The sequence below is a fragment of the Pelobates fuscus genome, chromosome 5 (genome assembly GCF_036172605.1).
Source record: "Pelobates fuscus isolate aPelFus1 chromosome 5, aPelFus1.pri, whole genome shotgun sequence".
Lineage (NCBI taxonomy): Eukaryota > Metazoa > Chordata > Amphibia > Anura > Pelobatidae > Pelobates > Pelobates fuscus.
Genome location: NC_086321.1, coordinates 18,208,506 through 18,234,545, shown reverse-complemented (window position 1 = coordinate 18,234,545; position 26,040 = coordinate 18,208,506). Strand labels below are relative to the sequence as shown.

The window sequence follows — 26,040 nt, the reverse complement described above, 5'->3', positions numbered from 1 at the left end:
TCTCTTCTACTGAGCAGGATGTTCGGTAATCTCTGCAATTGGAATTACCTTTTAATTGGCGATGGAGCTATGATTTTGGTGGTTCCTTCATTTTCTACGCTTTCCTTATTCGTAGTCACGTGTTCTACGTTGTTTGAACCTGTTAAAAGAGAACTCGGTTTAAATGAAATGTTCTCTGGTGAGCGGTAGAAGCAGATTATTTTGTTATATTACATTTATCTCTGTATTGTACACACACGTCCTCTCCAATCTGCTGTGCAAGAATCAAAATACAGCTCGGAGCTAAACTCGGAAGACAGAGATGAACATGTTTCTTTGAAGCCATTCATTCTATGCTGAAGTAGCTGTATTGTCGAGACAGTCTGATTTGTAAAAGTGTTGGGTTAGTCGGAAAAGGTTTTGCTGAAATCAGCTTTTTTTCAAGGTTTTTTTCTTGTAATATTGCATTCTTTCAGGGTTCTGTTCCATATCAGAACATGAATGATTTCTCTACTGGTCTGGATCCAGAGAAAGTCATTGCAATTCGAGACATGTTCAGACATAGTTCAGAATTTCATCAGGCTGATAGTCACATATCGGAAACAGTGGGAGAAAATTAAAATCACTTTTTATCGTCTGATCGTGTGAAAAAAGACAGCATCGTAAAGGAACACTCCACTGGAAATGTATTATTTTTGCCAACAATTTAGGAGATAAATCCCTAAACAAAACATGCATGCATTTATTTCTGCATATTTGCTCATCTAAAAGCAGCTTGCAAAAGTTGCAGATCTGTTGTCTGCCTTGTCTGCAGTATTGGCAGACTTTCAGCCTGTGCAGGGATATGACCAGAGGAGTCTATGCTGGTAATCGCGACTGTGCTCACAAGTGATCACAGCTTTCCTATTCATCTCAATGATTTGTAATAAAGCTCATTGAGAAAGAGGGAAGGCCTCTTCCATTAGCCAGGAAGGTATTTTTATCCCAGTTATAAAAGCGCAGATTTCGTTTGCATTCTTTTTATTATTTTGATTTAAATTTGCATTTTCATAGAACTGTATGACATAGACAGACATCAGACACATAAAGCACGTTTAAAGGGACACTATAAACATCAAAACAACAAACTCAATGAAGCAGTTTTGGTGTATAGATCATGCACCTGCAGTCTCACCACTGCTCAATTATTTGCTGTTTAGGAGTTAAATCACTACCTCTCCTGGCTTGAACTGACACACCCTGCATGGTTTCATTTTCAATCGGTTGTTCGAGGTTTTTCGATTGTTCGATTGCCTTAAAAAGTTTTTATCTCTTGCTCTGTAAACTTTAATTACACACAGGAGACTCCTGAAAGCTATTAACAGAGCAGGAGATAACATTCTAAATGAAACAGAATGTGCAATAAAGTTTAAACATTAGATTACTTTTTACAGGAAGTGTTTAGGAAGGCTGCGCAAGTCACATGCAGGGGAGGTGTGACCAGAGCTGTATAAACAAAGTGATTTAACTCACTGGCAGAGAACTAAGCAGTTAAACTGCAGGGGCATGATCTAGACACCAAAATTACTTCATTAAGCTAAAGTTGTTTTGGTGACTATATGGCCCCTTTAAGTGTTTTATGTGTGTGGAGTGTTCCTTTAAACAAATAAGAGCGCATTAAAATACCAGGTGTGCTCTACTGGGAGAAACATAAATAATAGTAAGACTTTAGAAGTATATTAAGCGTTCTTGTGGAATATATGTGAAGATTTTTCTATAGATGTGATACCTCCCTAAAGCGAGCTACTATCACTATACATAAATTATTATTTTTTACATTTATATCAGAAACGCATGATTTTTTTTATTCTTCACATATTAAAAATGTTTAGTTCTCTCTATTATAATGAAGTACATGTGACTGAAAAAAATATCTCTTACTCGTGGGTGTACTGTGTATTTGTTTCTTACAAAAAGATCTCAAACGGAACCAAACTGCAACGTATCATTTGTTATTCGGTGGTATTACACAATGGGTCAAGACGTTTTGGTTACCTGGTTGTTGGGTGAGTGCTGCTCTTTTGGGATAGGTTTTACTTCTACCCCTCTCCACTCTCTGGTCGGGTCGTGGCAGTTGGATAGAGAGGTCTCTGCTCATCTGGTAAGCCGTCCTACCACTTTGAAGACCAAAAATATAAGTATCCAGGGATGGTCCACATTTTAGCATCACATACATTCTACAAGGAAAGTACTAAGGACTAAGCTATCTTTTAGTAAGACACCTGCCCCATAATGTTTATAGAATACATGAAGTAATTTATTCTATATAAGAGACTATATAATAGGCAGTTCTATTGTTACATCTAAACATGTTATCAATTTTAATTCTGTGCCTGCCAAATATACAGGGTTGGTTCTTTATATTATCATTATTAAGCCCTAAAGGACACAACTTCTGGAATAAATGGGAATCATGATGGAATATTTCCGTCAGGTGTCCTTAAGGGGTTAATAAACACTGATCAGTCACACCATTAAAACCACCTGACTAATATTGTGTAGGTCCCATTGTGCTGCCAAAACAGCTCTGATGCCATGAGGCATGGACTCCAGAAGAACGTGTCCTGTGAGGTGGGGCCTCTGTGGATCGTATTTGAGATCTGGGGAATTTGGAGACTAAGGCAACACCTTGAACTCATTTTCCTCAAACCCTTTATGAACAAATTTTACAGTGTGACAGGGTGCATTATCCTGCTGAAAGAGGTCACTGGCACCAAGGCGCACCACTGCCATGAAGGGTTGTACATGGTCTGCAACAATGTCTAGCTAGGAAGTATGTGTAAAAAAAAATTCACATGAATGCCAGGTCTCAAGGATTCCCAAAAGAACATTGTCCAGAGCATAACACTAACTCCGCCAGCCTGCCCTATTCCCAATGTGCATCCCGCTGCCATCTCTTCCCCAGGTAAATGATGCACATACACCTGGTCATACACCTAATCTAAAAGACTGATCAGACCAGGCAACCTTCTTCCATTGCTTCCTGGTCCCGTTCTGACACTCATGTCCCTATTGAAGGTGTTTATGGCGATGGACAGGGATCTTCATGGGCTCTCTGACAGCCTGTGGATACGCCGCAAACTGTATTCTGACACCTTTCTATCAGGGTCATCATTACATTTTTTAGCAATATGAGCCACAGTAGCTCTTCTGTGTGATCGGACTAGAGGGGCTAGCGTTCCTCGATGAGCCTTGCGTGCCTATAACCCTGATGCCGGTTCACCAGCTGCCCTTCCTTGCGCCACTTTTGGTATATACTAACCACTGCATACCAGGAACACAAGATTTGCCACTTTGGAGATGCTCTCACCCAGTCGTCCAGCCATCGCTATTTGACCCCTGTCATAATCACTTAGATCTTTTCACTTGCCCATTTCTCCTGCTTTCAAAGGATGAAATTCTAGAACTAACTGTTCACTCTGGCTCATATATCCCACCCCTTGTAACGATATAATCATGATATAATGATATGTCAGTGGTTTTAATGTTGTGGCTAATTAGTGTAAATCGGATGTTTCACTCTCTGTGAAATTCTCCTACCACTAAATGTTTATATACATTGACACTGCCTCACTACATTCACCAACGTGCATCATAGCTTGTCCTGTATGTTTAACCCCTTAAGGACACATGACATGTCTGACACGTCATAATTCCATTTTATTCCAGAAGTTTGGTCCTTAAGGGGTTAACTGGACTAGGAAGACAGGGCTTAGTTTAGCAAGCTTTGCAAAGTACTTATCTACAAACGTCCCCATAGACTTTAATGGTGGCTTCTGCAGATAAATCATTTGTAACATTTTTCTATTGAGGCCATAATTAGAAATTTAAAAAGGCTCTTGCCACAGAATCCCATGTGCTGTCTGCTCAGTTATTAAGTGTCAGGAACTGATCGTGTTGGACTTCGGAGATACAGAGTGTCAGCTAAATTATTCGATGGAATTCTTTCTGGATCTGGTCAGTAGCTGGCATTTCATAATGCATTATAAATAACTGATAGCCAATGGAGGAGCTTCCGCGGTGAGAACTTCAACAGGAGACTATGACTTACTAGGAGGCAGGTCGAACGGCTGCAGGCACTGGATCTCTGCACTGACATTAGGCAAGTAAAACTTTTTGTGACAATTGTTATTTAGACTTGGGGCTGACGGGGGGGGGGGGGTGAATCAAAATAAAAATTAGAACTCTATAATGTTAGGAATACAAGTTTGTATTCTTAACGCTATAGTTCTAATTTAAATTGTAGAAAACAAAATAAGATGGGTAGGCTACATACAGATTACAGAATGTCTGGCAGAAGCACAAAATCCCAAATTTCTTTATCATGTGTCTACTAAACATTCTGTGCCTTGCTGAGGCATGCTATACCCCGGCTGCATATTGCATACCCTACCTAACCAGGGCCAGGGAAAGTGTAATATGGGAGCCATAAGAAAGGAATTCAAGGATTGGTTTCCATTTTTTGTATTCAAGATAAATTACCACCTGTTATAAATATACCACCTGCTATAACACAAATATGCTAAGAATCTACGCAGAGTTACACACACAAACAATTTTAAATAAAAAAAAAAAACTATAAAGTGTGAGACCAGGCTCTCGGGTGACAGGAAGGATCCTCTTATACATTAAAGTGTTTATATACTATTATATCCCAGTATTGATATTTAGAAATCACTATTTATGTGACATTTCACGTTTTCTTTTAGATAAGTACTTCAAATATTTTTACCCCAGATGAGGTATATATAAAACTAGCGCACTCCTAATTTCAGGTTATTTTTTTTATACATCATTGATTATATTTGGTGATCATTGAAGAAGACAACCCATCGCTTGTTGCAGCTTTTGTACGTTATTATTATTGCCATTTATATAGCGCCAACAGATTCCGTGGCGCTTTACAATAATATGAGAAAGGGGGGATTTAACTATAAATAGGAAAATTATAAGAAAACTTACAGGAACGATAGGTTGAGGAGCTCACAATCTATAGGAGGTGGGCTGTCAAACACATTAGGACATTGTTATTCAAAGAAACGCCTGGTCTCATACCATATGGTTTTATTTTTATTAACTTAAGATTAATTCCTTCCAGAATTCTACCCAACAAATCATAGCTTGTGTCTACCTGTACCGATGCCGTGATCCTAGAGAGCCAAGTTTGCTAAGCTTTCTTGACAGCGTGCTTGAATCGTTATCTGGAATCCTTTACAGTGAAAACAAGTAATAAAAGAGATTAAGTAAACCAACATAAAAAGAGCCAACATAGCAAATAAAATGGTAATACAATGTTCATCCTTTTGCTACAAAACAGACATGGCTGCATGCCTTCATATGGACTTTGGTCAGCAGAATAATTGTGTCTCTGTCTGTTTCATGCATTTCATAACGGTGATCATTATAACAGCATAAATTATAACTGCAAATATCATAACAGTATGTTCTAGCAGTGCAACAATGTATATTATAACAGTATGTTCTAGCAGTGCAACAATGTATATTACAACAGTATGTTCTAGCAGTGCAACAATGTATATTACAACAGTATGTTCTGGCAGTGCAACAATGTATATTATAACAGTATGTTCTAGCAGTGCAACAATGTATATTACAACAGTATGTTCTAGCAGTGCAACAATGTTTATTATAACAGTATGTTCTAGCAGTGCAACAATGTATATTATAACAGTATGTTCTAGCAGTGCAACAATGTATATTATAACAGTATGTTCTAGCAGTGCAACAATGTATATTATAACAGTATGTTCTAGCAGTGCAACAATGTATATTATAACAGTATGTTCTAGCAGTGCAACAATGTATATTATAACAGTATGTTCTAGCAGTGCAACAATGCATATCATAACAGTATGTTCTAGCAGTGCAACAATGTATATTATAACAGTATGTTCTAGCAGTGCAACAATGTTTATTATAACAGTATGTTCTAGCAGTGCAACAATGTTTATTATAACAGTATGTTCTAGCAGTGCAACAATGCATATTATAACAGTATGTTCTAGCAGTGCAACAATGTTTATTATAACAGTATGTTCTAGCAGTGCAACAATGTTTATTATAACAGTATGTTCTAGCAGTGCAACAATGCATATTATAACAGTATGTTCTAGCAGTGCAACAATGTATATTATAACAGTATGTTCTAGCAGTGCAACAATGTTTATTATAACAGTATGTTCTAGCAGTGCAACAATGTTTATTATAACAGTATGTTCTAGCAGTGCAACAATGTATATTATAACAGTATGTTCTAGCAGTGCAACAATGTATATTATAACAGTATGTTCTAGCAGTGCAACAATGTTTATTATAACAGTATGTTCTAGCAGTGCAACAATGTGTATTATAACAGTATGTTCTAGCAGTGCAACAATGTATATTATAACAGTATGTTCTAGCAGTGCAACAATGTTTATTATAACAGTATGTTCTAGCAGTGCAACAATGTATATTATAACAGTATGTTCTAGCAGTGCAACAATGTATATTATAACAGTATGTTCTAGCAGTGCAACAATGTATATTATAACAGTATGTTCTAGCAGTGCAACAATGCATATCATAACAGTATGTTCTAGCAGTGCAACAATGTATATTATAACAGTATGTTCTAGCAGTGCAACAATGTTTATTATAACAGTATGTTCTAGCAGTGCAACAATGCATATCCTAACAGTATGTTCTAGCAGTGCAACAATGTATATTATAACAGTATGTTCTAGCAGTGCAACAATGTTTATTATAACAGTATGTTCTAGCAGTGCAACAATGTTTATTATAACAGTATGTTCTAGCAGTGCAACAATGTATATTATAACAGTATGTTCTAGCAGTGCAACAATGTATATTATAACAGTATGTTCTAGCAGTGCAACAATGTTTATTATAACAGTATGTTCTAGCAGTGCAACAATGTATATTATAACAGTATGTTCTAGCAGTGCAACAATGTTTATTATAACAGTATGTTCTAGCAGTGCAACAATGTATATTATAACAGTATGTTCTAGCAGTGCAACAATGTATATTATAACAGTATGTTCTAGCAGTGCAACAATGTTTATTATAACAGTATGTTCTAGCAGTGCAACAATGTATATTATAACAGTATGTTCTAGCAGTGCAACAATGTTTATTATAACAGTATGTTCTAGCAGTGCAACAATGTTTATTATAACAGTATGTTCTAGCAGTGCAACAATGCATATTATAACAGTATGTTCTAGCAGTGCAACAATGTATATTATAACAGTATGTTCTAGCAGTGCAACAATGTTTATTATAACAGTATGTTCTAGCAGTGCAACAATGTTTATTATAACAGTATGTTCTAGCAGTGCAACAATGTATATTATAACAGTATGTTCTAGCAGTGCAACAATGTATATTATAACAGTATGTTCTAGCAGTGCAACAATGTATATTATAACAGTATGTTCTAGCAGTGCAACAATGTATATTATAACAGTATGTTCTAGCAGTGCAACAATGTATATTATAACAGTATGTTCTAGCAGTGCAACGATGTATATTACAACATTATGTTCTAGCAGTGCAACAATGTATATTATAACAGTATGTTCTAGCAGTGCAACAATGCATATTATAACAGTATGTTCTAGCAGTGCAACAATGTTTATTATAACAGTATGTTCTAGCAGTGCAACAATGTATATTATAACAGTATGTTCTAGCAGTGCAACAATGTTTATTATAACAGTATGTTCTAGCAGTGCAACAATGTATATTATAACAGTATGTTCTAGCAGTGCAACAATGTTTATTATAACAGTATGTTCTAGCAGTGCAACAATGTATATTATAACAGTATGTTCTAGCAGTGCAACAATGTTTATTATAACAGTATGTTCTAGCAGTGCAACAATGTATATTATAACAGTATGTTCTAGCAGTGCAACAATGTATATTATAACAGTATGTTCTAGCAGTGCAACAATGTATATTATAACAGTATGTTCTAGCAGTGCAACAATGTATATTATAACAGTATGTTCTAGCAGTGCAACAATGTATATTATAACAGTATGTTCTAGCAGTGCAACAATGTATATTATAACAGTATGTTCTAGCAGTGCAACAATGTATATTATCATGTGTATATTATAACAATTAATATCAGCATCTGTACTATAACAGTGTATATTATTATTATGCAAATAAAAGGAATATAACAATGTATATTGTAACAATTTATATCAGCGTATATTATAAAAGAGTATAACTATACATATTAAAAGAGTGCACTATAACTATGTATAAGAGTTTTATCATAACTATGTATAACAGCATATTATAACTATGTATAACAGAGTTTATTGTAACTATGTATATTATAACAGTGTATTATAACTATTTAAACCAGAGTTTAATATAACTATGTATTTTATAACAATGTATTATAACAGCGATTATTATAACTGTGTATATTATAACAGTGTATTATAACTATATAGAAGAGTTTATCATAACTACGTATATTATAACAGCGTATTATAACTATGTATAACAGAGTTTATTATAACTATGTATAACAGAGTTTATTATAACTATATTATAACAGTGTATGATAATTATATATTATAACAGTGTATTATAACTACGTATAACAGAGTTTATTATACCTATGTATATTATAACAGTGTATTATAACTACGTATAACAGAGTTTATTATACCTATGTATATTATAACAGTGTATTCTAACTATGTATAACAGAGTTTATTATAACAGTGTATTATAACTGTATATTATAACAGTGTATTATAACTACATATAACAGAGTTTATTATACCTATGTATATTATAACAGTGTATTATAACTACGTATAACAGAGTTTATTATACCTATGTATATTATAACAGTGTATTATAACTATGTATAACAGAGTTTATTATAGCTATGTATATTATAACAGTGTATTATAACTATGTATATTATGACAGTGTATTATAACTATGTATAACAGAGTTTATTATAATTATGTATATTATAACAGCGGATAGCCCACACCAACAATGTGAGCTTTTACGCCAGAGATGACCAACACCTAGATCTCAGAGATGTTGTAGAACTGCACTGCTCACTCTGCAGGCAGTAGTATTAGTGCAACTGTATTCTCACTAATTCAGTAAAATCAGGGCATTCAGCTTGTGTTGCTGAATGGTACTCATACCTCTCCACTCTAATACCCTAATAACACTGCTGTCTAATAAAAGCACGTCATGTCACAAGTGGTTGCACAATGCTTCAGATTATTATTATATTAAATATGGATTATTCTACAGGGGCTTAAACATGTAAGGCTGAAAGAATGGAAGTGTAAAAGTAGACGGCTTGGTTATTTGGTTTAATATATTCCCTGGTGAATTCCACACAGGTTCCCATTTAGTGAATAACGCTCATTGTAACCTTAAACGAATCTAGGCTACTGCCCCATCTTTTAATAGTACCTGGAACTGGTGTTTTTTTTAACCTGGATTTATAAGGATTAACGGCACGTCCCTCGGGCTGACTTTATAGAAGTTATCATTTCTTCCTTGGGGTCGGTTTCCCGCTTCACTTACTTTAGCTCAATGCACAGGTGACTGCGCATTATAGACATGCACTGGTTTCAATGCTTCTTTATGGAAAACATTGCTGGTCGATGATGGCGATTGCCCCACATGCGTCAGGTGTCTCAATGAAGCATCTGATTGGACACAACTCAATAATTGATGACGTCACAGGAGGCAGTCCGAATCTGCACTGGAATATTACTTCTCAGGATTTCAGTTTTATGTTTATCTCTAAGTTTAAAGAGTTTATTTTTTTTTATGAGGTGTAATGGTAAAATTAAATTAAATTTAGAAATCCACACCTCCTGCACATCTTTCACCTGGGCACCTCCATCTTAGCTCCCTGACAATCACTGTTATAACCCTGGCCTTTGCACCAGGCAGTCAGCATAGAGAGAGCATACAGAAAAGAGGAGAAATGAAACAATGTTTCTATTTCATCTCCTCATTTGCATTGTGTGCCCTGGCTGTGCCTGGACTGATCTAGAATGGCATGTAGTTTGCTAAACATTTGATATAAATTTAAATAAAATAATAAGTAACACATGAAAAAAGTTAACACAAGTTATTGGTGCATTTCAACATTTATTAAATAGTGTAATTTCTCAAGTGACAGTTCCCCTTTAATAGCTTTTCCTGATTTTATTACATACATTTTAACTAACTTTATATATGATAAAATTATATATATATTTCTTTTTTTTTATATATAATTTTTTTTTTCTTTATTGGGTTAAAGAAAACAACCTACTTGTGTCTTTTTCTCACAGCGACAGTATTTTTATTTTATGTCCCAGTGTGTTAATACCTGGAGGTGACGGTCTCTTAATGAAGTAAGGGAGCAGATTAAACATTAGGCCATGTTTGTTTTAGATACAGTAATAGTCATCAATCTCTTGAAGAAACACACCAAACAAAAGATAACATGGAATGTCAATGATCCTTTACGGGGTTAAACGGTTGTATCTTTGTAAGATACACTAGGTCAGGGTGGGATATTGTGCATACTTTGTATCTGCATCTCTAAGAGAAGGAAATTGCATTTTGGAACTCAGATTTCCCAAAACACAGATTGTGATAATGCAAACCATCACTGACCATTAATTAATAAAACAGAGCTCACTGTGGTCCTTTTCCCCCAATTCAATAGAAAAATCCTAAAGAAATCAATGACGCCTTTTAACGTTTGGCTCAGAACATGCCCACAAAGAGTTACCAAGGAAGTCTACATACCTGAAGAACGTGTGGTGTTCCACACAGCACTTCCAGAGATGTTTACAAGCAACTTTGCTCCGGGTTTCAAAAAAGAATGAGGTTTCTGTGCACTGAAAGACACAAAGAAGAATGGGAATGAGCTAGCAGCTAGCAAAACATCCAAATTACCCCGATTTATTTGCCAGTTCATTCACTGTTTCTATAGAATCACAATTGGCATGACTGGCATTCCTTCTTATTAAAGGGGGGGGGGGGGGGGAGCATAAAAATAGAAACAGCGTCTGCCAAACACACAATTATTTCTGTTGGCGACGGTCCAAGGAAAATACTGACAATACACCAGGTGTTTGCAGAAGTAACTAGCAAAAGACGTGGTTTGACCCGGTTAACGCAGGTCTTCACAACAAAGTCTCTCCTGCTGTACTGATCGGACAATTTTGTTTAATGATGGGAGCAGAAGAACCGCATGTTTACTTTATTTCTTAACTTTTTTATTATGTATTAAATCAGAGAGAACTACTGATGATAGAGCAGTTTAATACAGGAAGGAATTTGATACGTGTATGTTTTGCTGCAATGCATGGTGGGGCTGGAAATTTGAGCTAACCTTTAAAAACACACCCATAGAAAATATGCAAGACATTTAAACCCTTTATGGACCACATGTAACAATATGTGCTAATCAGAATCTAAAACACCTAGACTTTATACCAGTTTATTTAGTATCTGCAGCTCGATAAACCCTTAATGTTATTAAAGGGACACTCCACTAAAAAAAATAAAAGATATTTAGCAGATCCACCCACATCACATAAAACCTCTTGTTCATTTAATTATGCATCTCTATATTGTGGTTATACCTATAAACAGCTTGCAAAAGTTACAGTTCTCGTCTACTGCCTTTGCAAGTCCTCCCCTTCTAACCCCGCCCAGACTTTCTGTGGCTGTCCAATCAGAGTCTCCCAATGCAGGTCAATGAGAAGTCTTTGCCAGACAGGTGCTCTGCCACTTGTATTTAGTTTCACTGAGCTAAACAACAAGGAAGTAACAGGACAGGCTGTCTGACTGACAGCCAGGGGGTGTAACCAAGTTAATTTATAAAAGTGCCAATTCTTATTGATATGTGCACTTTTTGTAAAATGAAAAAAAGAGGACATACTCTTCACACAAATTGCACTTCAGCAAGCTAAATTACTTTAGGGGTCTAAAGTGTTCATTTAACCAAGAGGATCATTCATTTTTATAACAAAGTGATATAACAAGACATTGTAGAAAAAGTTAGTTCTACAAAAATGTAGCAGAAGCACATGATCTTTTAATTGTCTATGAGAGCGGCTTTCCCATTTATTTGATAATGATATTGTTATACTGTCGTACTTGACATTGGACCATTTAATATCGCACACGAGTTGCAATGCAGGCAATCATACATTTCACGGTTTCTAATATTGCAGGGCAGAAGTTTGTGGATTGCATTAGGATACTTCTGTTTTAGAAATGCCTGCATGATGACGCGCCCAGACACCTGTAAACCAATCACAAATATCCCCTTTGGCGGTGTCTCACTGAATGACAGCATCTGACCCTATTTGGTCATTAATGGACAAGGGTTTCTGAGCTGACCCATAATGAGTTCATGCAGTTAGGTATAATATGTCCATATGGTAAGATACATAAAACAATACAGATTATTTTTTGCTATCCTTCATCACTAAAACATTTTTTTCTGTGCATTATTATAGTTCAAAGGGAACTCTTAGCTTCCAGCTTTTTTTAAAAATAATTTCCTGACATTCCTAGTGATAAATCAATATGGGGACTGTTCAGTACCTCCATGCAGAGCGTTGAGACGCTGAACATAGGTGTTGCACACTGTGCAGCACTGCCCCATGAAGCACCTCTATGATTATTATTACTGGTATTTATACAGCGCCAGCATATTCCATAGCACTTTACAATATTATCAAAGGGGGGGATATTGGTCATCTGGGTGACTGTTACTACTGAGGTACTGCTAGGGGGCAATATAAACAGTGCTTTTTCGATGACAAGACAGTGTTTACATGAAAAGGCCTGCAGGGATAGGCTATAGACACTATAACAACTGAATTAAGCTGTAGTGGTTATGGCGAGTATAGTGTCTTTAAGTCAGTGCCGTAGGCCTGAATCTAGTATATTAAGAGTTCTTGGTAAAGACCCCCAGATCAGGTCTTATCATCTTCTGGCCCTTTATAATTAATAATAATAATCTGCTGAGGTGGGTGGGAGGGGGTTACAATACCTGAAGGGGGGTCACAGCTTGGTAAGGGTGACGTGTACTGCAGATGACTCTCTAAATTTTTCTATCACCTATACTTTAAGTACGGTAACATGATTCTGTTTAGGCTCATATACACAAGCTATTTCTTTTTAGTGAGATCTTCATACAGTCTCTCAGACTACACAAACAGGTTATTTTCTGCCATTTCCTGTTATAGAAAGGAGAGGGGCCTCCATTGCCCAGGAAAAGGCACTACAGTACTGCTAAGACTTTTTAGACCAAAATATCCCAAAATCGCAGACATTTGTGATTATTTTTCACAAACATCTATTTTGTAGTTCCTCTGTCAGTCCCATACAATTCCATGTTTAATGTATGTATGTCTCCAGTGTAAACAATTGGGGGCAATTTGCATTGTTCAAGGCTGAAATTCACTACCTTTACAGCCACGTTAAACTGAAGAAACAGAAACTGAAAAGAAACAAAAAAGAATCCACCTGATTGGCAACATAACAACTCGGGAATTTCTGGAAATGTCTTTTGTTCTGGACGACATTCCTTGCATTCTGTGCTGATAACCTTTTGTCCTCAGTTCAGGGAAAGTGATTAGCATAACACCGAAACTGTTTTTCTTCTCCAAAAAAAGCATTGCCTTTTCCCCAAAACATGGCCCTTTACCACCGTTTAAAGAACTCGAGAGCAAAGCTTTGCTCAATAGGATTAAGATTTTTTTCACATTATTTAAAAACACCTGCCTCGCTATAATGGTCGATACACTCTGAAAACCATTGTTTGCCAACTATACTTTGACATGTCCTGTTTATTTCAAGATATGGAAGGGAGAGGATGACACTGTGTGTGCACGAATGTGCGTGTTTTCCAAATTGCAAATCATATAGAGTAATGCGTACGTTTTTAAAATGTCTTCCATACTCCTTTGCCTTTTTGCAGTTCATTACGTGATATAAATGAAGGAATTGTGTTCCTTTATGTTCTGAGTGCGAAGGGCAAATGATAATCTAGCAGTAAGCTTAATTGGAAAATTAGGTTTCGTTTGAGAGAATCCCTAAATTGTGGTATGTGAGATTATCCTTGTATTTGCGGACAGATCCCTCGTGTTTCTGCCTGCTATAAATGCAGCAGCTTCACGATTTCAGCACAGGTAAATTAAAAACAAAAAATGGTAATTTGAAAAATATTTCCTGCCCTTGATTGCCAGGCTGTACTGAACAGTGGAGGCCTCAGTGTTTCAGCAAGTCTTCCTAGCACTCCTCTGAACTCTGCAATGAAAAGGGAGCTTTGTGACCAAAAAGAGGGCGATGGTGATTAAACACATGGGGAAAAAACACCTCACTCGGCAGTGTTACGGTTTGAGCTGTCTACCTGTAAATACACAAAGATCTGATATATTACAGTGTTCGGCCCCTTAAGGACCACTGGCAACCTGTACCATCATCACAGTCAGGTCCATATTGACCCTAACGGCAGCAAATAACGTTCAAACTCTTGGATATCGCCATCTTTGTAAATACCATGACGATATCCATGCCAGATGAATGGTTGAAATGGATTATAAAGTCATGAAGTCACAGCTCAATGGTTCATCATACTGGCACAGGGCTTTCGTTTTTAGAATAAATTCAATATCTTGCTGACGGGCTCCGTTTAGTTAAAACCTTCAATCAGCTGGTGATAATGTGAATCTTGACGCAAGATTAATGCAAGTTCCAATAGAAGGCTATGTGACTGTGTATGCGGAGAGCAAGTTCCAATAGAAGGCTATGTGACTGTGTATGCAGAGAGCAAGTTCCAATAGAAGGCTATGTGACTGTGTATGCGGAGAGCAAGTTCCAATAGAAGGCTATGTGACTGTGTATGCTGGTAGCATGATGAAGTAATGCTCGGTGTGTGCTGAAAGCAGAGGGGAGCCTGTTCTGCTGTTTTGATAAATGCTGATAAAGAAAGGGTCTGGAGATGTGCTGGTGGCAGTCTGGCACTGGACTTATTCTGGAGACAGAGAGGTAGGCTCCGCATGTGCTGGTGGCAGCAAATGAACCTTAAAGGAACACTATAGGGTCAGAAACACAAACAGCATCTAGCCCCCCTAACCCCACTTGCCCCCCTAAATATAGTAAAATCTTACCTTTATTCCAGTCTGCTGCTGCTGGCTCTAAACCTGATCTGCCTGCTTGGTGTTCTGAGCCAATCACACTGACTTCACATGGCTGAGATTGTCAAGGAGGCAGATCAGGGGCAAAGCCAGCACAAGTCAAACACAGCCCTGGCCAATCAGCATCTCCTCATTTAATCAATGCATCTCTATGAGAAAAGTTCAGTGTCTCCATGTAGAGGGTGGACACACAAAATGTCAGTCACACTGTGCAGCACTGCCCCAGGAAGCACCTCTGGCAGCCATCTGAGGAGTGGCCAGTGGAGGTTTCCCTAGGCTGCAATGTAAACACTGCCTTTTCTCTGAAAAGACACTGTTTACTGCAAAAAGCCTGAAGGGAATGATTCTACTCAGCAGAACTAATACGATAAACTGTAGTTATTCTGGTGACTATAGTGTCCCTTTAAAGTGTGCAGGAGGGGAGTCGTTGTCTACAGTAAAGGAGGTCAGTTCTCCTTTCCAATCCAGATTTTCTCTTAATTTATATTCTGTATTAGGAGTTTAAATTATTCATCTGTACAAGTGTCTGTCTCATCTACCTTCCACATCACCCCTTTCTAAGTATGTCACCTCAAAGACACGAATACATTAATAAGCAAGGTATTAAAAGACCAATGCCTATTGATGTAGAAAGCAGCTAGGATGTGCGGCCTGCAGTCCGATCTCAGATAAGGTGTATCTCTTGTAGAAGAGCAGTGTCTTAAAAAGTCAGAATGATTTTACCAAGCTTATAGAAATTCACAGATTAGGATAATTTTTTAATATATATATCTATAATTCTTCAAGTCTTTAACCCCTTAAGGACCAAACTTCTGGAATAAAAGGGAATCATGACATGTCACACATGTCATGTGTCCTTAAGGGGTTAAGGCTTGAGGTTGTCCTGCTGCACAGATGTTTTCATCAGAGATTAAAGAAGTCGTGCCAATTAGCGGATTAAAGTATGGCATCGAGCAGAGCACAAATAATAACCATACGTTAATTAACTTTTATCAGTGGACCTGTGAGCCACAACCACAAGTGAGACAAGACTGCATCCGGAGTATAAATAGAATGTCAATGCACACTGTGAAAATCTATTGATTAAATGTGTTTATACTACTTTTAGGTGAGTGGGTAAATGTTTATAAACCTGCACTGTACAAGAAACCAATGCATTTTGACTATCTAATTGTAACAAAGGCTTTCCACAATAAACTGAAGTCTGGGTTTTAGCTTTGGTTTTTACGGCTTGGTAGTGAAGGAATTAGAACGTGTGGCATAGATCCCACAGGTCTACCATTTAAAGGTCGTGCATTGGGTGCACTCGGATGGTTCTTGTGACAGTGAGACCATAGCATATCAGGAAGGTCTGTTTCACGTGTCTATTTGCTGGTAGGATTAAGGATGTCCCAGTGTGGAAGTATTTTGGCTCCATCTTGCTCCAAATCAATCATGTTTGCCAGATGAAAGGGTTAGACTTCACCGGTCATCCTACATAAAAGACATTGCTGACGAGTCAATCTGACTTTCCTCCTTGTACCAGTCCACCCGTATGTTAAACACTTTATTTTGCTCCATATCACTAACCTTCAGAGAAATGTTGCTACTTAACACGTCTCAATTATTATTGTTTAAAGACTGTCTTTTGTGAAGCTCTGTTATACACTCAGACCAACTAAATGGAGCTCTAAGAAAAGAGGAAAATTAGTATAGAAAAGAGAGACAAAGGGATTTAAGCCTAAAACGAGAACAGTCCCTCCTAAATTGGGACAGTTGGAAGGTACGTAAGAAACGGATAGTATCAGAAGACAGCTTTCCTGTTGTATTTGTTTAAGAAATACATCATCACAAAGAGTTAAACTCATTAAAGCAACTATAATTAGTATTGTACCTTCTACAATCCTCACTGCAGGGTGCTTCACACAGGCATTAGAGCAATATATAATACATTACACGGGAATCATAAAGCAGTTAATCATCATTAGCTAAATGTAGCTTGTGCAATAACTTTGTTACACGGATTTATCACTGAAATATTACAATAGGTGGGTTCTAGCTTTGTTAAAGAGCTTTGAAAAGCTGTATGAATTTCAGCTGGAGAGCAAAACGATGAGGCAAATGTGGATACAAATTAATATGGCAAAACAATTTCCCGACACTCCGCAAAGGATCGCAGAGGTTAAATATTAATAGCTTTTAGTAAAATGATACCCCGCATTGCTTTCTAAGGAAGGATACAATTAGAAAATCTTATCACTTGCTGGCTGATATGGTAAAATACCCCGTGAACGCTACATGGTATACATACGTTTGGTAAAGCAGGGGTGTTTTTTCCCCTTAAAACCCATCACAAATTGAATTCAGAGCGTACTTCCCACCACTGACTGACTGAATGAAAAACTGAGTATTCGTGCTTAAAGGGAAACTATAGTGCCAGGGAAACAAAGTATAGCTCAATATAGTGCCCACCCGTGGTTCAGAAGGGGTTAAAAAACACTTCTCTCACTTACCTTATTTCAGCACCAATGTTGCTCGGCGCTAGTTCAGGCTCCCTTCTGCTCTGGGATGGCCACATTTGAATTAGGACTTCCCACTAGGAAGGGATTGTATAATGCTTTTCACTGGATGTCCTCCTGCATAGCGTGAAGACGTCCAGCGTCAGTTAGGGAACCAAAAGTCACCTAACAACGCGAGAGTCCCTCTAGTGTGGAGTTTAACCCTCAAATTGGTGGAGTTTAACCCTCAAAGATAACTATTACAGTTTATTAAAAACTGCAATAATCACCTTTGCAGTGTTAAAGGACCTGGGAATATGCACCCAGACCTCTTCAATGAAGTAGTTATGGTGCGTGAAAGTCCCAGGAGCTGGCTTAGACCGTTCTTCAAACCGGCACCTGATGCTTATAAGGCATGTATGTACAGGAAGATATGGTGAATCTGGCAATGCGAAGTAGGTTTGACCTGAAATAAAATGGGAACTCTAAACACCATAACCACTACAGCTCAGTTTAATAACTGTAAGGAAAAAACAGGTGCAGTATTCATAAACCCTGTGCTGAGATGTATTGGTTATGGTGCTAGAGTTGCCGTTTAGACGACCTACAACTAAAATGTTGTGCATTATCCTGTGAAGTTGAGGTCCATTTTATTAGAAGAAAAAAAAAACACAAACAAAAGACAAAATCTTAAAATCAGAAATTTTTGCCTAAAAATTCCAATTTACTTTAAATTTCCAACAATTCACTCTATGGTGAATGACCTTGGGAAATAGTTTTGTTCAGGTCAACATGTTTTACCGCTGCAGGGGAAGGAATTTGCATAACCTGTTGGCTGTACATAGTGATTATTAGTGAAGTGGCCAAAGGGGAATAATACTTATTCCGAGATTGTCCACAACTGTGCTCTGTCACTGTGCTTGGGAGTCCCTTTAAGAGTTCTTTCCAGCCTTAGCATAGGGGGAGCAGTACAGTACAGACCACAATGGAATTCATTGAAATAAAGTGTATAGTACTTTGTGATCACACGAGTCTGTATAAAGGGTGTCTGTTTATGATAACAGGGAACATGTATGTGTGATGTTCTCTCTGTTTGCGGCTTATTAACAGATAATTATGATCACAATCCAGTATCTCCTTTGAAGATGGGAACGTTCCCAACCCAATCATTGATGTCAACAAACCTTATTACGAATTGGAATGTAACTTAGGCAGGTTGGAAACCTGTGGTGTGATAATGATCACATCATCAAAAAAGGGTAAAAGGAAGGTCAGGATTTACTCTAATTATAATCAGGAGAGTGGAGCCCTCCCTCCAGGGTGACAACATGCATGGATTACTGAATTGTATAGTTTGTGTAATGCAGGGGTCCTCAAACTCCGGCCCACCAGATGTTGCTGAACTACAACTCCCATGATTCTCTGGCTATCTATGTAATTCAAAGAATCATGGGAGTTGTAGTTCAGCAACATCTGGGGGGCCGGAGTTTGAGGACCCCTGGTGGTGACAGAGAGATTACACCCTTTGTTTTATACTGTGATGTAAGTTATTAAATATACTTTTTTTATTATATCTTTGAATGTGCACTACAATTTTATTGCATCTTTTTTCTTGAGCACATACTTCTCAGCTGGTCTATGAGACATTGAACATAGAAGAAAGAAATTGATTTGGAAAAGGCTTTTATACCAAGAGGAAAATAAAGACATCTATGCTAAAGGCTTTTTAACTCCAGTGAAAGTGTGAGTGGCCACTTGTGAATTTTACAGTTATACGCTATGTTCTTTTTTTCATCATTGATTTAGCAGATCATCCCCTATTTTTGTACATATTTAATTGAAGACAAGAGGAAGTCTTAGGGGAAGTTCTACCCTGTCCAGGGAGGTTCTTTTCTGCTTGTATTCTATTGAGCACTTATTGCACTGTGGTTTGTGTACACACATATTGTATTTTTGCACCCCTGGTGTAGTGCCTGCTAACTATTATAGGTACATGTCACAGTAAACACAGGAACAGCCTCCCAGGCAGTGATAAAAAGGCAGATTCACTTTATAATCTTTGCATTTAAATATTGACCTAAAATTAAACACAGCCAGTGTCTACAGACTTCTCATATAAACGTGGACATTTCACTTTCGTATGAACACTGCTGGCTCATTGGATTAATATAGATTGGAGCCCAGAAGCAACACGTTCAGAGTAACCAATGACCAGTAACCTTTTAACATTAACGTCGTTTGCTCTAGTACTCGCTCTGTCTGTAACTACTATGTGTTGATGTTACGGAATCCATTAGCCAAACATGTAAGAAAAAATGTAACTTTCCTATGAAAATACACTATAAAATATCAATTTATAATAACTACTTAAAAGCTGATTTCAGGGAGTCATCAACAGATGTGCTTGTGTAGATATGATACCCTTGAAGGGTAATTTAGGATTTTAAATTAGCGTTGCTGGTTGATGGCTTAAATGAGAACAATTCATTTTTATGAATATATCCGAACATCAAACGGCTTTCCATTCTTAATTCTGCCGACTGTTTTACAAGCACAGAGAACGCCTAACTAGCTAACAGCTTTCCACCCATAATTAATTTCCTGTGTCAAAAGAACATGTATCAAGTGCTTTGCCTTAAAGCAAGAATTAATGTAGGAATTCCAGCTTAGGGGAATATTCACTCAACAGTGAGCTGTAGTGACGACATCAAACTTACAAAATGTAGTTAAAAATTATTTTTTTTAAAAAACAAATATTTTGTCTAGGTTGAAGATTTTTTTTAGTCTTAAAGGGACACTATAGTCACCAGAACCACTACAGCTTAATGGAGTTGTTCTAGCGTCTATAGCCTGTCCCTGCAGGCTTTTTATTGCAAACACTGCCTTTTCAGAGAAGAGGCTGTGCTTACATTACCGCCTAGAAACAACTTAAGTGGCAGTCACTCAGACGGCAGCTAGAGGTGTTTCCTGGGGTAGTGCTGCACATTTTCAGTGTCTCCACACTCTGCATGGAGGCTCTGAACATTCCCCATAGAGATGTATTGATTCAAGGATGAGGAGATGCTGACTAGCACAGCACGGCACTGCCGTGTATGTGCAATAGCCTCCCAATGCTTTCCATGGGAAACCCCTCTATTAGCTGAGATCTGATGAACAGGGAGGAGGACAGCCACGGGGGAGTCAGAGTGGGGGTGGGGCCAGCCACAAGACTGGCGCTGTGCTGAAAATAAGGCGCGTAAACTTTTTTTTTCTTTTTCAGGACTGCAAGGGGAGGGGGGAGCAGAAAACCTAAACAGCACTTTTACAACTATAGTGTCAGTCATACATTTGTATTCCTGACACTATAGTGTTCATTTAAACAAAGCATAACTCAATGTTTAGTTAATAGATTCCATTAGATATTTTAAACAGTGTGTGCTGTACAAACCTCCCGAGTGTGCCTATTTAGGAGGGACAGTCCCTATATATTGAGTCCAAATACCTCTGTCCCTCATTTCTCTCCTAACATCCCTCTATTCTTGCAGCTCCATATTGCTGCTTGTCTTAGTGTATAACAGAGCTCCATATCAATAATATTCGCAGTAATTTGTTACACACCCCTGAACAAATCAATGTGTGTATCTATAGATTGACAGGCGTTTGATTAATCCAACACAGCTAAAAAAGGATTTGTGCGCAAGTCTAGTCTCCTACCACATTGTTGGCCATGATGGGGTTAAAATTTGAGGACATAGTCTTAAATTAGAGGGACAAAGGTTTACAAATAATACCAGGAAGTATTACTTTACTGAGAGGGTAGTGGATGCATGGAATATCCTTCCAGCTGAAGTGGTAGAGGTTAACACAGTAAAGGAGTTTAAGCATGCGTGGGATAGGCATAAGGCTATCCTAACTATAAGATAAGGCCAGAGACTAATTAAAGTATTTAGAAAATTGGGAAGACTAGATGGGCCGAATGGTTCTTATCTGCCGTCGCATTCTATGTTTCTATACATACGCCCCATGACTGGGAGGTATGTAATGGGGCACAAAGCTCTGGCAGCCAGGTCCCAACCCCCCCAGGGCTGCCAGGGCAAACAGCGCTGGGGTACTGCCACACTTTTACTTACAGCAAATGACATTTAACACCATGCTCACATTGTGCTTTGTGCTGGCCTTTCTGTGATGAAAATTGCAGAGCTAGAAAAATACTGGTAATTAGCAGAGATTTGTGTTTGTTTGTGATCAGTTTTTTTTACATTTTGGCCTAAAATAATTGAAATTCCTTGGTCAAATCTATACGATTCCAAGTGTAAGCAATAACCTTGAAAATATTCATTGAAAGTGGAATAGTTTGCTGCCGAACAAGCTGAATGTGTTGGCCAATCATTACCCTTAGCCGGCAGCAGGAGAAGCTTTATGTAATCTATGTTTGCCATCAGGTAACAACACTCACTGGAGTTTACTGTGATAGCATGACAAGCTGCATGCCAGACATAGTTTGTGCAGGAAAGCGTAAAGTGCCAGTTTAACCGCAGCTAGGTTAAAGATTAATTGAAGGAAGCTATTGAAAGAGTATTGTTGTAAATAAATGCAAATTAAAAACCGTTGCGCTATCAACTGGACAAAACCTTTATTTTCTTTTTAAATCAACTCTTAAAAAATGTGCGGCAAAAAGTCCTAAAAGTGGAGCAAATCACTATGGAACCTAGTCGAATATTCCTGTAGGTTCAGATGGTTTCCATGGTAACTGCTCAATACTTAGAATTCGCCCTTAACAAAAATTTACTTTTCTGATGAAAATACGGCAAATCCCTAAACAAATGGCATGCATATTTAACTCCTTTAGGTCTAGGGTTGAGCAAATAATGTTAATAAGACCGTGTTCGTGTATTAAAAGGGTTTGTGGGCTATATGAAAGCAGTGGGTTAATAATGACACAGGTAACCAGTTAATAAAAATATTTTTACATTTACTAAGGTAAGCAGAGAGAAGATATGAGAGATTGCTCTAAGGACAAGAAGCACAGTAAAAACCTTTACTGTGTCAACACTTACATACTGAATGCGTACAATGACAAGAGGTCACAGGATACTAAAGACAATGTAACGTATAGACATAATAATATAAGGTTATATAACTGTGTTTTACCATTTTTTTGAATCTTTATTGAGAATTTATTTTCAATTTTAGCAAACAAGCACAAAGTACTAAATACAGTATGTGTCACTCTTGTGTTACTCTCAAGCAGAAATCTCTAGAGATCTCTCGTCGATACAAGACATCGTACATCTCATTGTGGTCTTGAAAAGCAGTAACATGCATGGGTCAGGTTTATGAAAACATGTCATCCTGGCATAGACGGATTGGCAATTGGCATAGCTGGATTAAGTTTGGAGAGAGCCCGAGGCATGATGGGGCCCCTGCCAGAGTCCTGGGCTCTATTCTGTGAATGGGGACATCTGAGTGTTGTGTGTAGTGGCTGAGTGTTGTATGTGTGGTTGAGACGGGTGATTAAATGTTTTATGTGTGGGCAGATAAGAATTAAAGCTGAATGTAGGGGGTAGGGAAGTGCTGAACACTTTAACAGCTCCATTGAGAATCCCAGTGCTCATTCAATGACTAGTGTGTTGGATTGTCAAGGAGCATTGTGGTCTGCACCTACATTGGGTGCAGGCCACTTCAAGAGCTCCCTCTTAAAGTAAGGGGGCACAAGTCTGAGCAGGAAAATCTTACGATCGTCCTAGCGGTTGAGGGAGGGCTCTCAGTGACAGAGCTCCAGACTCAGGAGGACCACCAGGTCCACCTGAGCCAAGACCCTAGTTGACCACATATGCTGCCTAATGGGTAATCCAGTTCTAGCAAAACAAGATTCTTGGCAGGAACAACAGCCAATCAGTAAGGTTGGAAAGTCAATGGGTTTCCTGATCACAATGTCACAATGCTCACCTTGAGCCTATTCAGACACTAATGGGAACATTATCTTTCCAGGCCTGTTAATATTAACTCCATGTGTAAAGCATAGGGCTTAACTTTCCCCCAGGGCTGTGAACACTGTGCAAATATTGACATCACTTTATAACAGTGCAGCTAGGGTGTCTGGATGCATTTTACCAGCATTCATTTAACATAGTCTGTTTCTTACTGGTAAGTTAGTAGCACACTATACTTTAATAAATAAATGTGTACAGCATATATACAGATAAATGGTGTATCACTGGAAAATAACGCCTTTCAGGATCCAGTGGTTTAAGAATGTTACCAGAACCATGAAATGACTCAATATCGACTTCACTATTATGGGTCATTTATTTTACCGGAGTTTTGTTTTTATTTTATATAATACGGCTATTGCAGTTAATGCCTCCTATCAAGTCCATGCCCCAATAGGATACATGGGAAAGGTGCAGGACCTCCTCTCCAACATACACTTGATAGAGGAGGCTGAATTGCTTAATGTCATGGTGTTTCCCCGAGGGGCCCGTGCACTGTTTAGGGTCAGTCACATCACGCATTACGGAGAAGATACCCTTGAAGGACTTTGAAGGCTGTAATTGTGATATAACTGTAATGTGAACGCAGCACTCATCACTACTTGTTCCTGAGAGTCAAACTATATTTAATGTATGTCATCTGTCCATTGTACAGTGCTGCTGAACATGCTGGCACTTTACAAATGATATCTGCCATTTATAACCAATATAGCCAAGCGGTTTGACAATGTGCTTCATTGCTACGCTGGAATAATGGTAAATTAAGGTGCAGTACAATGGAATCATGGTCTGTTTCTAGGTTAATCATGTCTGTAACTGCATTTAAACCACTTGTACAGGAGCCCAGGCTGTTCTAGAGCTGTCTGGCCATCAAACGGCGTGACCTTACTACACCGAGATTAGAGGCCAATTATCTAGTAAGAAGCAAAGTTTCATTACTATTAAACACATGGTCAATTAAAACTGTAGAAAAAATTAAACAGCCATGGGGTCAAGGACATATTGACAATGGTTTCCCAAAGTCATAATGGGGGGGAAAAAAGCTAAATCAGATTGATCCAAACAAGAACAATTAATAAGATTAAATAAATAAAATAATTTTTTTTTAAATTTACTTAACCCAGTAGTCGCCAAAGTGGTTCGAACAAGAAGAGAAGAATGAAATGGTCCATTATTCCCACAGTATTTAATAAGGTAGCATCCCTCCATAATTCTTTATAAACTACCTCATTCCCACCCTACAGGCCAAGCACGATTGCTAAACAAACTTTGACTAAGGTCAGTGAGTGCAAAGATTGCTAAGATGCATTGCTAAGGTGTTGGCTGAGCACACAATGATGTCAAAGGATAAACATGGGGTAAAATGGCACAAAAGGAATAATATGATCATTTGCTAAGTAGCTCATACGTTACACTCCAAACCTTCTGGATGAGCGACCGTAGCAGTATGCAGTAACTCTTATGGTCTCTAATATTATGTGACATCTCCACGCAGCCAATTCCTCCATTCAATTAGCAATGTGTTCTTCTAAAATCTTATAAACTACCCACATCTACTATAGCATTGCATTCATTTCCATCTGTTTCCCAGCCTTTCACTTCCAGTGAATATTCTTTTCGTTATATGTGTAAAATGATCCGGATAGCAGTGATCTCTGTTGTCAATGTTGCTGTATAATGAAGACTGTTTTACATTACAATAAACTCCACGCAGATTTTTGTTGTGAACATTTCACAATGATAATGACAGCTGAGGCTTCTTCTTTGAGAATTGGAAAGGTTTTCCCTGAATGAGCGTATAATACATTTAATTTACAGTAGACATTCTCCACCAGCATTCATTCTGTGCTTTTAAATAGGAAAAGCAAAAATCAGATGGCTAATGGTTGTATTTCTCCTAGAGGTCTATATTGCTGTTGGAGTTTATTCACACATTACGGATTTTGGAGAACTGACATGAGAACAACAAGTGTTCAGCCAAATTAGCCAATCTGGACATAATGAAGATTTCGTAAACGCACAACTTGCTGGCAATATATAAACTGAGAATTATAAAAATTCATTAAAGCAACTTATTATTATTATTATTATTATTATTGCCATTTATATAGCGCCAACAGATTCTGTAGTGCTTTACAATATAATGAGAGGGGATTTAACTATAAATAGGACAATTACAAATAAACTTACAGGAACAATAGGTTGAAGAGGACCCTGCTCAATCGAGCTTACATTCTATAGGAGGTGAGGTATAAACACATTAGGACAGGAAATAGCAATCAAATAAGGTGGGCTGCCCTTTAGGAGAGGGCAAGAGACAGGTATGTG

At 37.7% G+C, this 26,040-nt stretch overlaps 1 protein-coding gene across 1 annotated transcript in view; it reads right to left on the bottom strand.

The window, feature by feature from the left end:
* The window catches only part of EPB41L4A (erythrocyte membrane protein band 4.1 like 4A), a 203,143-nt gene that overhangs the window by 56,201 nt on the left and 120,902 nt on the right, over positions 1-26,040 (bottom strand). The window contains exons 10-13 of the mRNA XM_063453630.1: positions 10,852-10,943; positions 5,150-5,227; positions 2,014-2,135; positions 49-139 (exon numbers count right to left, since the gene is read on the bottom strand). Of these exons, the coding sequence (XP_063309700.1) occupies positions 49-139; positions 2,014-2,135; positions 5,150-5,227; positions 10,852-10,943 (383 nt within the window). The remainder of the gene's footprint in view (positions 1-48; positions 140-2,013; positions 2,136-5,149; positions 5,228-10,851; positions 10,944-26,040) is intronic.